This window comes from Pholcus phalangioides, unplaced genomic scaffold, assembly GCF_987345545.1.
Source record: "Pholcus phalangioides strain wild (caught in Gottingen) unplaced genomic scaffold, Ppha-v1.0 ptg000019l_1, whole genome shotgun sequence".
In the NCBI taxonomy this organism is placed as follows: Eukaryota; Metazoa; Arthropoda; class Arachnida; order Araneae; family Pholcidae; genus Pholcus; species Pholcus phalangioides.
Window position 1 is genome coordinate 1,423,033 of NW_028301612.1, and position 14,567 is coordinate 1,437,599.

The 14,567-nt window shown below is 36.6% G+C and overlaps 1 protein-coding gene across 1 annotated transcript; it reads left to right on the forward strand.

Moving 5' to 3' along the window:
- The first annotated feature begins 989 nt into the window (after window positions 1-989).
- LOC149071093 (heat shock protein 68-like) lies at window positions 990-7,643 on the forward strand. Its single transcript, XM_089248198.1, has one exon. The coding sequence runs from the start codon at window positions 1,159-1,161 to the stop codon at window positions 3,025-3,027; it is 1,869 nt and encodes a 622-aa protein (XP_089104324.1). The 5' UTR covers window positions 990-1,158; the 3' UTR covers window positions 3,028-7,643.
- Window positions 7,644-14,567: the final 6,924 nt, after the last annotated feature.

Consider the following 14,567-nt stretch of genomic DNA (forward strand, 5'->3'; position numbering starts at 1 on the left):
AAAGGACATATGGCTGTCAAAACAACTAAAAGCCGTTACTTTTGGACTCACCGCGTCTGCGTATTCTCAGAAACAAGCAGTAAACAAATCACTTAAGAGTCCACTAAATGACCATCAGCTAACGAACTGGCTATTTTCGTATATGTCAGCAATCATCCTAAAATTTATAGCTATTGCGGTGGCAATTAAGCAAGAAGAACTGTTGCAGCAACGCGTATTCACTACATACAAAAATTGTGCGCGTTCGATGGACGTTATTTCAAAATATTCGACGAACGAGTCGAAGTGAAAACGTCGAGTAATTGAGATTTTGCGGTGAATAAATGAATGATTTTAACATTAAAATGTATAGGAACATATTGCGGCGGAAGCCAAACGTCGTATAAACGTGAAAGTCGTATAACATTATTTCTCTTTTTTTCTTTCTTTCTCTGTCTGTTCTGCACTTGATCATACGTATATTGTTTGAATAACGTCACTCTAAGACTCTAGGGTTGTGGAATTTCGGGACTTTTAATTTCATTCTTGGCCTGTATTGGCGTTCAAAATATTAATGCATTTGCAATTTTTTTTTTTGAGTGACCAACCAATGATAATTTCGCAGGAAATTTTTATATTTTGTACATATTTAAATGAGTAGAATTAGTGGCAATTTTTTTGAAACTTTTTTGAGGATGAGACCTTCCGAACCTTTAATTGTTAGCTTTTTTTCAGTTATTTTTTCTTTCTTTTCATTAACTATAAATGCATTTTTCGTTGCTTATTTTGACCATTTTTACGTAGGGCCTAAACATCCGGGCTATAGTTATAACAAGCAAAGTCGAAACGTTTATATACAGTATTTAATTTTTCGGACAAAATGCTCGATAATAAGAGTTTGCGTTTTCTTCTTCTTTTTAATCCTGCTTTATCACCCTTTCCTTTCCGAACAATGATAAAATCCTTATCGACAGACGTCGACTTCTATGTAAATTTTCGTTTACATTGCACAGGAAATTGGTAAATGTGAGTGATAGCGCTTTCAAAGTTCGTCGAGTTAACAGAAACAAAAGAAACAAGTATATGCAAACAAAAAATTATAAGGTCTTATTTTAAGTTGCTGGAGAAAATAGCATTCATTTCGGTGTTCGAGCCTAATACTAATCCCGAGATATCAGCATGGCACCGGCTATTGGTATCGACCTCGGAACGACATACTCTTGCGTAGGAGTATTTAAACATGGAAAAGTAGAAATCATCGCCAACGAGCAAGGTAGCAGAACAACGCCGAGCTACGTTGCATTCGAAGGAGATGTGAGGATGATCGGTGACGCGGCCAAGACACAAGCTGCCGTGAATCCATCAAATACCGTATTCGACGTCAAAAGGTTGATTGGGCGGCATTACAAGGACCGGCAAATCCAGGAAGACTTGAGGCAGTGGCCTTTCAAAGTGGTTGATCGTGATGGGAAACCTATCGTTTGTGTTGAGTACGACGGCAAACAGAAATATTTCCACCCGGAGGAGATTAGTGCTATGGTCCTGAGCAAGATGAAAGAGACCGCTGAGACATATCTCGGTGAGAAAGTTACGGATGCCGTCATAACCGTCCCCACTTACTTCAACGGGTCCCAGAGGCAAGCCACCAAAGACGCCGGGTTGGTCGCTGGACTCAACGTGCTCAGGGTCATCAACGAGCCGACCGCTGCTGCTCTTGCCTATGGGTTAGATAGAAACATTCGGGAACCCAGGAATGTTTTGGTTTTTGACCTCGGTGGTGGTACGTTCGACGTTGTGGTGATGACGATCGACAAAGGGCCAGTGTTCACTGTTAAAGCTGCGACGGGCAACACACATCTCGGAGGTGAAGATTTCGATAGCAGGTTGGTGAATCATTTCATGAAAGAATTCAAACGAGTTCGTGGTAATGACATAAGCAGAAATCCTAAAGCTTTACGCCGCCTTCGCACAGCGTGCGAATGGGCCAAGAGACGCCTCTCGAGTCTTCCCGAAGCAGAAATTGATGTCGATGCTCTGATTCAAGGAACCGATTTTCGTTCTAAGATAAGCAGGGCAAAATTCGAAGAACTATGCTCAGATCTCTTCGAGAATGTCATAAAATGTGTTGAAAAAGCTATGAACGATGCTAAGATGAAAACATATGACATTCATGACGTGGTACTCATAGGTGGATCATCCAGAGTTCCAAAGATACAACATATGCTGAAGAAATTCTTCAACGGCAAAGATCTGTGCATGTCAATAAATCCCGAAGAAGCTGTAGCCTACGGTGCTGCCATAGAAGCAGCTCTCCGTACTAACGACCCTAGTAAGAATATTCAAGATGTGGAATTGGTTGACGTAACGCCTCTGTCACTCGGTATCGAAGTCAAAGGTGGTTTGATGAGTATCGTAATAGATCGAAACTCGACGATACCATGCAGCGTATTCAAAATGTTCACCACAGTCAAGGATAATCAGGATGCCGTAAAATTTTCAGTGTATGAAGGGGAACGAGCCGAAGTCGAGGAGAATTATCTCCTCGGTATTTTCATTCTCGAATTAGTTAAGAAATTGCCAAAGGGTGTCCCATCATTCAAAGTAACATTTGAGTTGGACGTGAGTGGTATTCTGGAAGTTTCCGCCGTCGAAGAAGGTACCAAAAACTCTCGAGCTATGACGATAACGAGTGACAGAAGGAGTCTGCCAGCCGCTGAAATCAAACGTATGCTGGAAGAAGCTAAGAGATTCGAAGCTAGAGATCGTGAGTACAGAGAACGAGTTACAGCAAGAAACGATTTGGAAAGTTCAACGTATTCGATCCAGAAGGAAGTCGAATCCGTTAATAATATTGGAGTAATTTCTGCGGTCGAGATGAAAATCGTCAAAGAGCGTTGCGATGCCGTTGTCAAATGGATGGAAGACAACAAACTCGCCGATAAAGATGAGATCAAGAAAATGAAAAGCCAATTGCAATCCAGTCTATCATCGATCATTCGAAAGATAGATGCTGCACGCAACTCTAAGATCCTTGTCTGTGTGGACTGATACTCACGTTATCGTCATTCATGATTCTGGCGGCTGCACATCAACCCTTTCTTCGTACAATAGTCGACTGCATTTTTTCTGTTTCTTGACTATAACTAATCAAAATTTCTCGTAAAGGACAGAATCGTCCAACTTAAATTGACCATCACTAGTTTTAGTTAAAATCTGTGTTTGTTTCTTTCTACATAATTCGATATTCTCAACTTAATTCTTCTATGTTAAATTATCAAAGTAGCTTATAAAGGGCTGTAGCGTACCTTCTCGGGCCCCGGGGCAGATATTTTCTTGGAGCCCATTAAAAGAAAAAAATTATTTTGTGAGGACACATTTGACTCGGGAGTCCCGGGGCAGTGCTCCGGTCGCCCCAGCCTAGTTACGGCCCTGGGCTTATAAGCAATCAACATTCAACGATGCCCTCTTTTGATCAAACGCATTTTCTTCTTAATTATGGTCATTGATATAAGTCGAGACTAAATTGTAATATGGCCCATATTTCCCGGGGATGTCGTATTTTCACGTAGTTTTAGACATGGAGACTATTCTGTTAAGATGTCCCGTTTTTTCAACAAAAGACTATTTTAATTTTTATACTTTGCTGAAATCAAGGGTTCAAATTATTTTCCCTGACTTATAAATTATGTTATGATAATAATAATGTTAAGTCTTTATTTGCAAATGGGGCCAAACGCATGCAAAGATGACGTACAATTAGAAAATACGATTCAATAGTATCCATAGCATATACACAAAACAACAATTAGAAAAAAAACGGTGCGTCAATATAAAATAATTATAAACCTCACAACATCGTTAGAAAAATAAAACAATTTTCCAATTTGACCTTCAAATAAATGAGATATTTTGAAAATGAAATTTTGTCTACACAGTTTGATAGCAGAAAATGCACGATTTTAGAGAGAAGCAAGCTTCTTTATAAGTTAAGTAGTGAATATTCGAATAAAATATGAAATATGTCGAATAGATTAGTAGATAAACTTGTACACTGTGGGCATTGCATTCCCCCTTTTCCCATCTTCAAAAACATAATTCGTTGTCAGGCCCATCATTTTGGGGGGGGGGGCACGGGGCTTTTGAAAATGCACTAAAAATAGTATATATATATGCAAATATATATATACATACAACATTGATGAGTACATGTGCTTTGCCCCCCGTCCGGAAAAAGTTGAAATGACGGCCTTGTGTTCGTTGTTTAGTTGGTTGATGATTTCCCAGCCACATGTTTATGCATCAAAAATCAGTTTCTTCTGTAAATTATTTCATTAAATCTATTCATAGTGTGAACTTCTCTCACAAATAAAAAATTTGTCACAATTTTTTTTTTTTCAGTTATTATTTTGGCAAAATAGGCAATTTTCCAAACGAGGCGGCAGACAAAATAGGAAAACAAATTGTGGGTGAAAAGGAGTGTGGTGATAACTAGGACCCAGATGTTGATGACATGTGCATTTTTTTTTTTTTTCACTGTTAGGGATTTTTTTTTGTCATTTTCACGATATTTTTTCACTTTTCAACTTATTTGACAATGGGAAAGATTGAGAAAATTATATGTATACTGATTGCATTAACCACTTATGAAAAAATATGCTTGAATTTCTTGGAAAATAAAATAAAAGATGTTTTTGGCTTCCTAACCGTAGGCTTGGATACACACGTCATGGGGGGGGGGGGTTCGTTCTTCGTTTTTACTGGAACAACCCCTATTTCCCTTCATCCAGTACGCCAGTCATGGCCCCACAGGGCCTTCCGATCAGATTCCTCACGGGACTCTCATTACTGAATTGTTTGTGAAAAAACTAAAACAGGTAAAATTCGTCTCAGGCCTCCAAGTTGGAGCCCTGTCAGCTCCACCTTTGTGGGGGAAAATACCGCCAGTGTTTCTTAACCGATTCATGAATTATATCTCATTTATTAGAAAAATTGATATTTTGGATGAAATCTAAACGAAAGAAAAAAGAAAAACTTAAAGAAAATATATAAATTTCCATTATTCTGTTCTTATGCAACTTTTTCCGATTTTTGAATTAAAATATCTCAGATAATTGCATTTAGCAACTTGAAATTTTTTGTTGCCCTCAGGAGAGACAGAGTATTTCTAATTGGAAGTGTATAAATATTTAGATTTTTTTATTCTGCTACACACTGTAATTCCACTCTCAAAACTGGTACAGAGTAATTTTTGAACGCCTTTTGAACCTTTTTTAAATAGATGCTCTGCCTCCACGACGGACGATCCATGAGATAAAGGCCGCATTAGCACTTACAAGACATTCTGTATTAACAGACCTCAGGAAACAAACTGCTATTTATCGAATTCTACAATCGGACCCTGATATAACATGACCCTATTTGACGAATTCTACCATTGAACCTCGATATAACGTACTCTTATTTGACGAAAACTCTGATATAATGATTTCTCACTTAATGAATTCATTATATCAGAGTTTTTGTCACATAAGAGTACGTTATATTGAGGTTCAATGATATAATGATTTCCCACTTAACGAATTTCACAATCGTACCTCGATATTACGTATCATTTTATCAAATTATCACGTTTAATTTTTTTAGCATTTATCAAATTTGCCTACGACATTATGCATACCTCGCGGTGTATTAACACATCGATGTTATTATGCATAATCGCCGGTAACAGTGATAATTTTGTTAGTATTTATCACATTTATTATTAAAATCACCGACGTTTGGATACTGGGCACAATCGCCGGTGAAATTGAAAAGTTTATCAAACAAACGAACCAAGTCGATTGGCGATTATGTATAATAGCCGATTTATCACATATACCGTAACAGGTATAACACGTGAGGTAAATTATTGTATGATGGATATGATAAACGCTGAAGAACACTTGAAATAGTTTAGAAATATTGCATTTGAGAGAGCTGACGTTTTTTTGAACTACGTCTACTTAACGCACATACGCCTTGCAATCCTCCTCAGTGGAACTTGGACCCTATTTATGTTGTGAGCCAAGTTGGGCTTGCTTCGTGTCATACTGGTACTGCTATCTGGCTTCCATAGTTTGCTTTGAAAGTGGTAAATACTTGAATTTTCATGTTATATATGTAAGTGTCGTGTGCATGGCCTGCTTACTCTCTGAGGAGAGACTTTTTTGAATAGGGGACAGGCTCGCTTTACCACAGAAAACTAACTTAACTTGAGCCGGGCCCGATTGTGCCACCAACGGGGTTCGAATCTGGATCCTCACGATGAGTCCAGTCCGATTCATATGGACTGGTACATGTACGCATTGTACAATGCCACTCTATCTATCAATATGTTACTGCTAAAGCCGAAAGTGCGGCCAATTCGCGAATTGGTCGAGAGTTTTGTCGAAAGTCCGACGTACAAAACTAATTCGGATTTTGGTCGGCCATTTCGTAAAGTGACCGGAGATCTCTGGCCAAATCGCGATGTGCTGATGTAAGATGGCCCGGTAGGAGTCAAATCAATTTTTTCAATCGCCAACGTGTGATACACGACTACATATATTTTGTGAATTTCATATCATTTTCTCCTCAATCTATAGATCCCATAACATCACTATAAATAAAACATGCCTCAAACATACTTGAATAATTATCAAAACTCAGATATGGTTATGATGGGTGATATGAATATAAATCTTTACGATATTGATGATAATGGTGTTAATGATTATTTGAATCTATTTTATTGAAATGTTTTTTCCTCATTTGAAAAATGTATCACGAGAATTGGAATTACAAAATCATCTGATGTTGACCATGCATTTTGCCGCTCATTTAAAAATGCATTTAAATGTAAAATAGGAGTTTATGATGCAGGGATTTCTGATCACCATCTATTAATTGGTTTCATAAAAAATTATTTACCAAATAATAATGGTAATAATTTAATGTATAAAGAGAAATCCTGGATTTGCTATGGACTATTTGATAACTTTATTAGGTACTTACTATACACATATTTTTTGAACACCATCAGTTTAAATTCTAATTTATTTACAAATAAAAATATATTAAATCCAAAAATGACATGCACACTTAAATACTCCTTATTCGTATATGTGGCCCACACTTAAAAACAAACACTACACAGTCATTAATTACTCGACATCATTATTTATTATTATGTTTCAGTGAGGCTGAAAATTGTTGTATTTTGTTTGTATTTTGGAATCGACAAATTCACACCTACACGCATAATTTTCCCCCATCTATATGATGTAAACCCCCCACAAAACACTCCACATAATCACTGATTAGTATCATTGTTATTAATATTTTTGTATGATATTCAAGGAAAGTTATAATAATAACGATCGAGTAATTACAAATACAAATACAACGCCACAACAGGCAAAACGCCCAACGAGGTGACTGTGTAGATTATTGACTGCGCAGTGTTTGTTTTTACGCGTGGGCCACATATACGAATAGGAAATATTTAAGTGTGCATGTATGTATGATGTGAATGAGTGGAATACATAGTAATCATGTTTTACATTTTCCTCAATTTCTATGGCATGTCACAAAATAATAATAACGATGGCGACACATTACGCCTTCCATTTTTCCCGTTCTCCATAACACTGATAATGCCTATACACATTTTTCGAACATCAATTTAAATTGTAATTTATTTACAAATAAAAATATATTAAATCCAAAAATAAAACAGTACATAATGACTGGATTACAAACGACTTGATCAAAATGATAAATATTAAAGAAAAATTATGTATTAAACACCCCAAAAAACCATTTAGACTTGGAGAGATAGATCGCTTTTCCTCAGCCCAAGATATCAAAGAAACATTTTATTTTCTGGATATTATGCCGAGGTGAACTCGAAAAGAAAAGTCATCTTGTCTCCCCCGGGACTCTCCCCAGGCCCTCTTGCATACCGGGCAACCCTGCTATCATCTACACCACTGGAGACACGACCCTGCCTTACTTATTTCACGCACTGTGGCGTGAGGCACTGAAGTAGAGACAGTAGCCTCAACTTCAGGAATTGGCCTCCAGGTGGTACGGTTTAGATAGATAGATGGCTTTTCTAAGCCCAAAATATCAAAGAAACATTTTATTTTCTGGATATTATGCAGAGGTGAATTTTTCTTTCCAAGTTCACCTCGGCACAATATCCAGAAAATAAAATGTTTCTTTGACATTTAGGCTTGGCTATAAAATTGAGTATAAACAATATGAGGCGAATGAAAAAAAAATTAATTAAGAAACGTAAAGATGACTATTGTAAAGAGAAATTCACTAACTTTGGACCAATTAAAAGAGAACAATGGAAATTCATAAATAAATTTATAAATAATAAAGAAAAATATCACTTTCCAAATTATAATGATCCCACCGACTTTCTAACCAATTTCATAGATCAAGTGAAAAGTGATGATGTAAACAATCAAGAGGGCAATTTTACGCATATTGGAAATTCTAATATTAATTCATTTGTTCTTCTGGAAATTGATTTCACACAGCTTGAAAATTTAATTAAATCAGTAAATAATAGAAAACCTGCGGGAAGGGATGGCTTAACACCCAGAATGCTAAAGATGATCTATCTTCACTTCCCATCGGTTATAATTCATCTGATTAACAAATCCCTAAGTGCTGGAATTTTTTTTACTTGAACTCAAAAAATATATTTTCATACCCATTTACAAAAAAGATAACAAAGAGGACATGAACAACTGCAGGCCTATCTCAATATTACCTGTTTTGTCGAAATTAATAAAGAAAAATTGATTAAACAGCAACTTAATTCTTATTTAAATGCTATTAATTATTACTCGTATTGTCAATTTGGTTGCAGATGAAAAATGAACACTGAAATGGCTACGAATAAATATATTTATAGATTACATATCAAATCATATAAATAATCATAAACAGGTAGCAGTTGTGTTTATTGATATTAGCAAGGCATTTGATACAATCAATTTGGATATTTTATTAGGTTAGAGGCCTTCCCCTTGACTGGTTTGGATCTGTTATTACAAATAGGAAACAGTCGGTAAGAATTAATAACAGCGTAAGTGATTTTAAAATAATAAATACAGGTGTACCCCAGGGATCGGGTTTCTTAATTTATATAAATGAAATACATAATGGTAATATTTCTCTCTCTCTCTCTGGTCGTTTGGTGTCATTCGTAGATGATACTGTCTTAATTTGTACTGCTGACACAACTGAAGATTTTATAAAAAATTTAGAAAAATACATTTACACTATGAATTAAAGAATTAAAAGCCTTCGACTAAAGCTTAACGCAAGTAAAACCAAATGGATGCATTTTAATTTAATAAATCTAAATGCAACTGAAATTAAATTTCATGAATGTACGATTTTCATTCTGGTACTATTTGTAATTGTGCTTATATAGAAAGAGTAATAAATTATAAATACCTTAGATCGGTTATCTCGTTCAACTTGAAATTTAAAAATCACACTACTTTAATTGTCAATAAACTAAGAGCAATTATGAGAGTTTGATGTTTAAACTAAAATCAATAATTTCGTACAAAAGTTTCAGAGAAGTGTTCAATGCATGGGTATTCCCACATATATTATATGGATTAACTGTCTGGGAAGGAACATACAAAAATTCTATTCTATCTTTAAGCCGTTTATATGATTTTTTTCGACGAGATATTTTGCACATTAACAATATTTTCTTGCAAGGCAATGTGTCACTACTTCATTTAATAGACAAAAGCTTTCACTTGATATGTTTGAAAGAGCTATAATAAATTGCGTATTTGAAATAACGAATATTGAACAGTTGATTTTATTTGATAATTAACTAATCATTGTAATTTGAGAGAGGGGTAACATTTAAAAATTTAAGTAATATTCTAAAAAAAGTTAATTTTGATATTGAATATTATTGTGTAATATAATTGAGTATTGTTGTTTTTGTACACTTTTTCTCTCAAGGTTGCAGAGAAGATTGTCCCATTCGTGTTACTGTTTATGACCCATGGAACGACCCTTTGGGTCAAATAGTGTTTGTTTTGTAGTTTTCTTTTTGTCTTTCTGTGTTTTGTATGTTTTTGATTTTGTCTGGTCTATATACACTGCTGGCCACCCAAATTGCAACACCAAGAAAGACAAGAGATATCGCAACAATATTTATTTTGTAGATAACATGTTGACCAAGCATCAAATGATTAAATTTATAGACTTCTGTGAAGTGTGGTTCCTGCCAAAATCAGTAGCCAGAGTAGCCGCCATTGTTGGAGATCACCGCTGCCACACGCCTCGGCATTGATTCAAAGAGACTTTGGATGTGTTCTTGGGGTACAGCAGACCAAGCAGCTTCCACGCGTTACCAAAGTTGATCTGGTGTGGCAGCTGGGGATGTAATCTGGGTCAATCGTTGAGCAACCATGGACCACATGTTTTCTATCGGCGAAAGATCCAGAGAGCGAGCTGGCCAGGGAAGCAATTCAATCTGGCGATTGACGAAGAACCTTTGGACAATGCGTGCCACGTGTGGTCGCGCATTATCCTGTTAAAATATGGCTGTGGGCAAGCCCTGAAGGTAAGGAAGGACAACTGGCTCCAACACCTCGGAAATGTAGCGCTGGCTTTTTAAAGTACCGGCAATGCGCACTAGAGGAGTGCGAGAGTGATATCCAATACCACCCCATACCATAATACCCGGTGCAGGACCAGTGTGGCGGTGCATAACGCAGCTGTTCAGCATCCTCTCTCCACGGTGTCTCCAGACTCGAATCCGACCATCGTGGTGTTGCAGACAGAAGCGTGACTCGTCAGTAAAGACAATTTCATTCCATTGTACCGTCAACATCCTTCTTTCATCGCACCATTGGCGGCGGAGACGTCTGTGGTTCTGCGTCAAGGGTAGACGAAGCAATGGACGTCTTGCGGACAGACCACTCTGCTGTAAACGGCGTCGAATGGTACGCGCAGACACTGGATGATGCGGTGCAGACTGAATGTGCTGTGCTATGGTTCGTGATGTGGCTGAGCGATCCGTCACTGCCATACGCACAATACGCCTGTCATCACGTGAAGTGGTGCACTGAGGTGGATGCGATCGAACACGTCGGTACCCTCCTGCATCCAACGATCACATATCCGCATTACAGTTGTTTGGTTTCGTCCAACACGACTACCGATTTCCCTGAAAGATAATCCACAATCTCGGTAGGCCACTATCCTTCCTCTGTCGAACTCGGATACTTGATCAAAAGATGATCGCTGTTTTCTACGAGGCATAATTGATCGTTTTTTTGAAAAAACCACAAGAAAAACACAATTGCCGTACTTCAAATCGTCGAAATCTCCAACCCTTAAATAGCGCTTTGAAGTGGCGCCACAGCCGCGCGTGATGTGCGTCTGCGCTGAAATTCTAATCATTTGCATATCTCACCTCCGCTAATGCATGTTGTAAATTTCATATTATTTGCATGCTTCCTTCAGGGTGTTGCATTTACGGTGGCCAGCAGTGTATATAAATAAATAAGAACAAACAGACATAACACAAGCACGTATTGATGTTCCTGTTATAGATATAAACAAAACTGTACTCATGAATTTACTGTTCTAAAGACCCAAGTTACAGATCAGTATCCTGTATTGGGATACATAGACTTTCTGCAGAAAAAAATCAGTAGTATAAATGAGGAAAGTAAATATATAAAAATCATAAATTATGAAAAATTTGAAACTTTTATCTCGAAACTGAATCTCAAGAATGTCATTTAAGATGATAATACTCAAAAATAAATATATGCAATTTAATGGATATTTTAATGTTGAATTCAAATTTATGGAGCAGGACAGTAAAACAAAAGCCTACAGAAGGTCAGAAAAACTGGATCAATTAAGATATATTAAAAAGAATAAATTATTAGGAAAAACTAGAAAAAATACAAAAATAATCGTCAAATAGTCTCATACAAATTGGAATAAAAGGAATATTAAACAAATTTGAAAAAAAAAAACATATTAAAAAAATTAAACAAGGGTATTTTAAAAGCAACTTTAAAGAAATTGGAAAAGTTAAACACATGCAATGGAAATACATAAATGAAAGTATTTTAAACAAAAATATTGGACATAACGTACTTCCAAACTTTCAAGATCGAATGGATTTGGCCATTAAATTCAATAATGTCTTTATTACGAGGAATTTAAATACTAATGAGCAAAACAATTTTTGTACTCATTGTATGGAACAAAATAAGGCTATGAACAATTCGATCAACTTCATGTTTTATACTGATATAAATCAAGAAGAATTAAAGCAAGTTATAAGGGATTTAAAGGAAAATAAAGCAAGTTGTTATGATGGATTGACCTCTAATATGGTTAAAATAATTGCGAAATACCACTCAAGTAAAATAAAAAATTTTAATCGATAATTTTGTATTGAATGGAATATTCTACTATGATTTGAAAAATACTCTCTAGTCCATTCCCATATATAAAACAGGAGATAGTAATGATTTGACAAATTACAGACCAATATCAATACTTCCAGTATTCTCAAAAATATTTTAAAAATGTATAAAAACCAGCTTCTTGATTTCTTAAATAGACAAAAAAATTTCTCAAATAGCCAATCTGATATTCCGGGTTGAGAAAAAGCCATCTCTCTCTCTCTAAACCGTCCCATCCGAAGGCCATTTCCTGAAGTTAAGAGAGGCTACTAATGCCTCTACATCAGCGCCTCACGCCACAGTGCGTGAAATAAGAGAGGCAGGGTCATGTCTCCAGTGGTGTAGATGGTAGCATGCTTTCCCGGTATGCAAGAGGACCTGGGTTCGAGTCCCGGCGGAGACGTGATGACTATTCTTTCCGAGTTCATCTCAGCATAATATCCGGAAAATAACCGTTTCCTTGATAACCAATATAAATTTCAGAAAAATAAAAATACAGAAATGGCGGTACTAGATCTAACTAAGTATTTACAATGGATTCAACAATAATAAATGTTCCATTACTGTGTTCCCAGATTTGAAAAAGCGTTCGATTTTATGGATTTAGACATTTTAACAAATAAACTATTTGAAATGGGAGCGAGAGGAAACATACTTGAATGGTTTAAATTATACTATTGCAAAAGAAAACGAGCGGCTGTTATTCAAAAAGAAGTAAAAACTTTGCAAGAAGTGGAAAAAGGGGTTCCTCAGGGTTCTGTTCTGGGTATACAATATTTTTTTCATATATACACTGTGTTCTGTTATTGGAGCCACAAACTTGGTGAGTTGTTGGTAGGCATCAAGAGGAACCAAAATTGCAATGGAACATGGTGCCGCAAACCACGTTGAAACAGTGAAAATCGCGAGCAGGCTCTGAGTTTAGAAGAGAAGAAAGGTGTATGTCAGTTGCTTGCTGAATGCGTTCGTGGGTTCGCTCATCATATCTGACGAGGGCAGCATCGCGAAACGCATGTGGTGGGGTAGAATCACGCTCTGCGGACGACGTAAATTACCGCTATTACGCGGACGGCATCAAAAGTATACTGGTACCTTCGAGCGCATCCGGAAATCGTTTTTACGTCGTTGTAGACTGTGCAATGACGTCAGCGGCTGCCACTTCCAACAAAACTTTAATCAAATCAATCTTTTGTAGTTATTATTTTACTTTTCGTCGTTCCAGTATGACGTCGAAACCTGCATGCTTTTTTCGCGATTTTCACCATCTCAACGTGGTTTGCGACACCATGTTCCATTGCAATTTTTGTTCCTATTAATGGCTACTAACAACCTCCTGAGTTTGTCAGTCCAATAACAGAACATCGTGTATGAATGATTTATGTAACTTGAGATTAAATAGAAAAAATTATAACCTTTGCAGATGATACAGTGCTTTATGTAGAAGATACTGATTAAGTAAATTTAATTAGAACAGTAGAAGATGATCTAACAAAAAAATTAATATCCGGTTAATTACACATAAATTAAAACTTAACATTCAAATACAAATACATATACAAGTCCACAACAGGCTTATCGACCTGGGCTACCGCGCCCAGCCCCATATATAATTCTTGCCACCTCTATGCGAGGGGAATTTTTAGATCACTCCAACTTTGCTCTTTTCTTGTTCACTCTCTTCACTTGCTCCTTGTAACAGGACAATTATTGCTTCTTCTCCCACATCGTCTACTACGACATAACGTTTTTGGGAGGGGTAGGAGCTGACAGGGCTCTGTCCCTAGATCCCATGTTGTTTTATTTTTTTTACACCATTAAACCACTGCAAAGAGCCATGGCTATTAATTTCAGATCCATATTCAATGTTCGATTATATTGACCAGAGCCGCCTCAGAGATGTGTGACAGATGAGCCACACCCGGTTTCGCGCTTGAAGGACTTCCGCATGTGTGGAAATGAAACAAAATGAAACAAAAAAAAAAGTTCAATTTTGTGTTATAGCAAATAAAACAAGGTAGTAGCAACGTTTCAAATATACGAATGATTATGAATAATCCAAATTATACAACAAATAAACGAGAATTA

Coding starts and splice junctions, on each gene's coding strand:
- LOC149071093 (XM_089248198.1), top strand. CDS start 1,159: ATGGCACCGGCTATTGGTATCGACCTCGGAACGACATACTCTTGCGTA.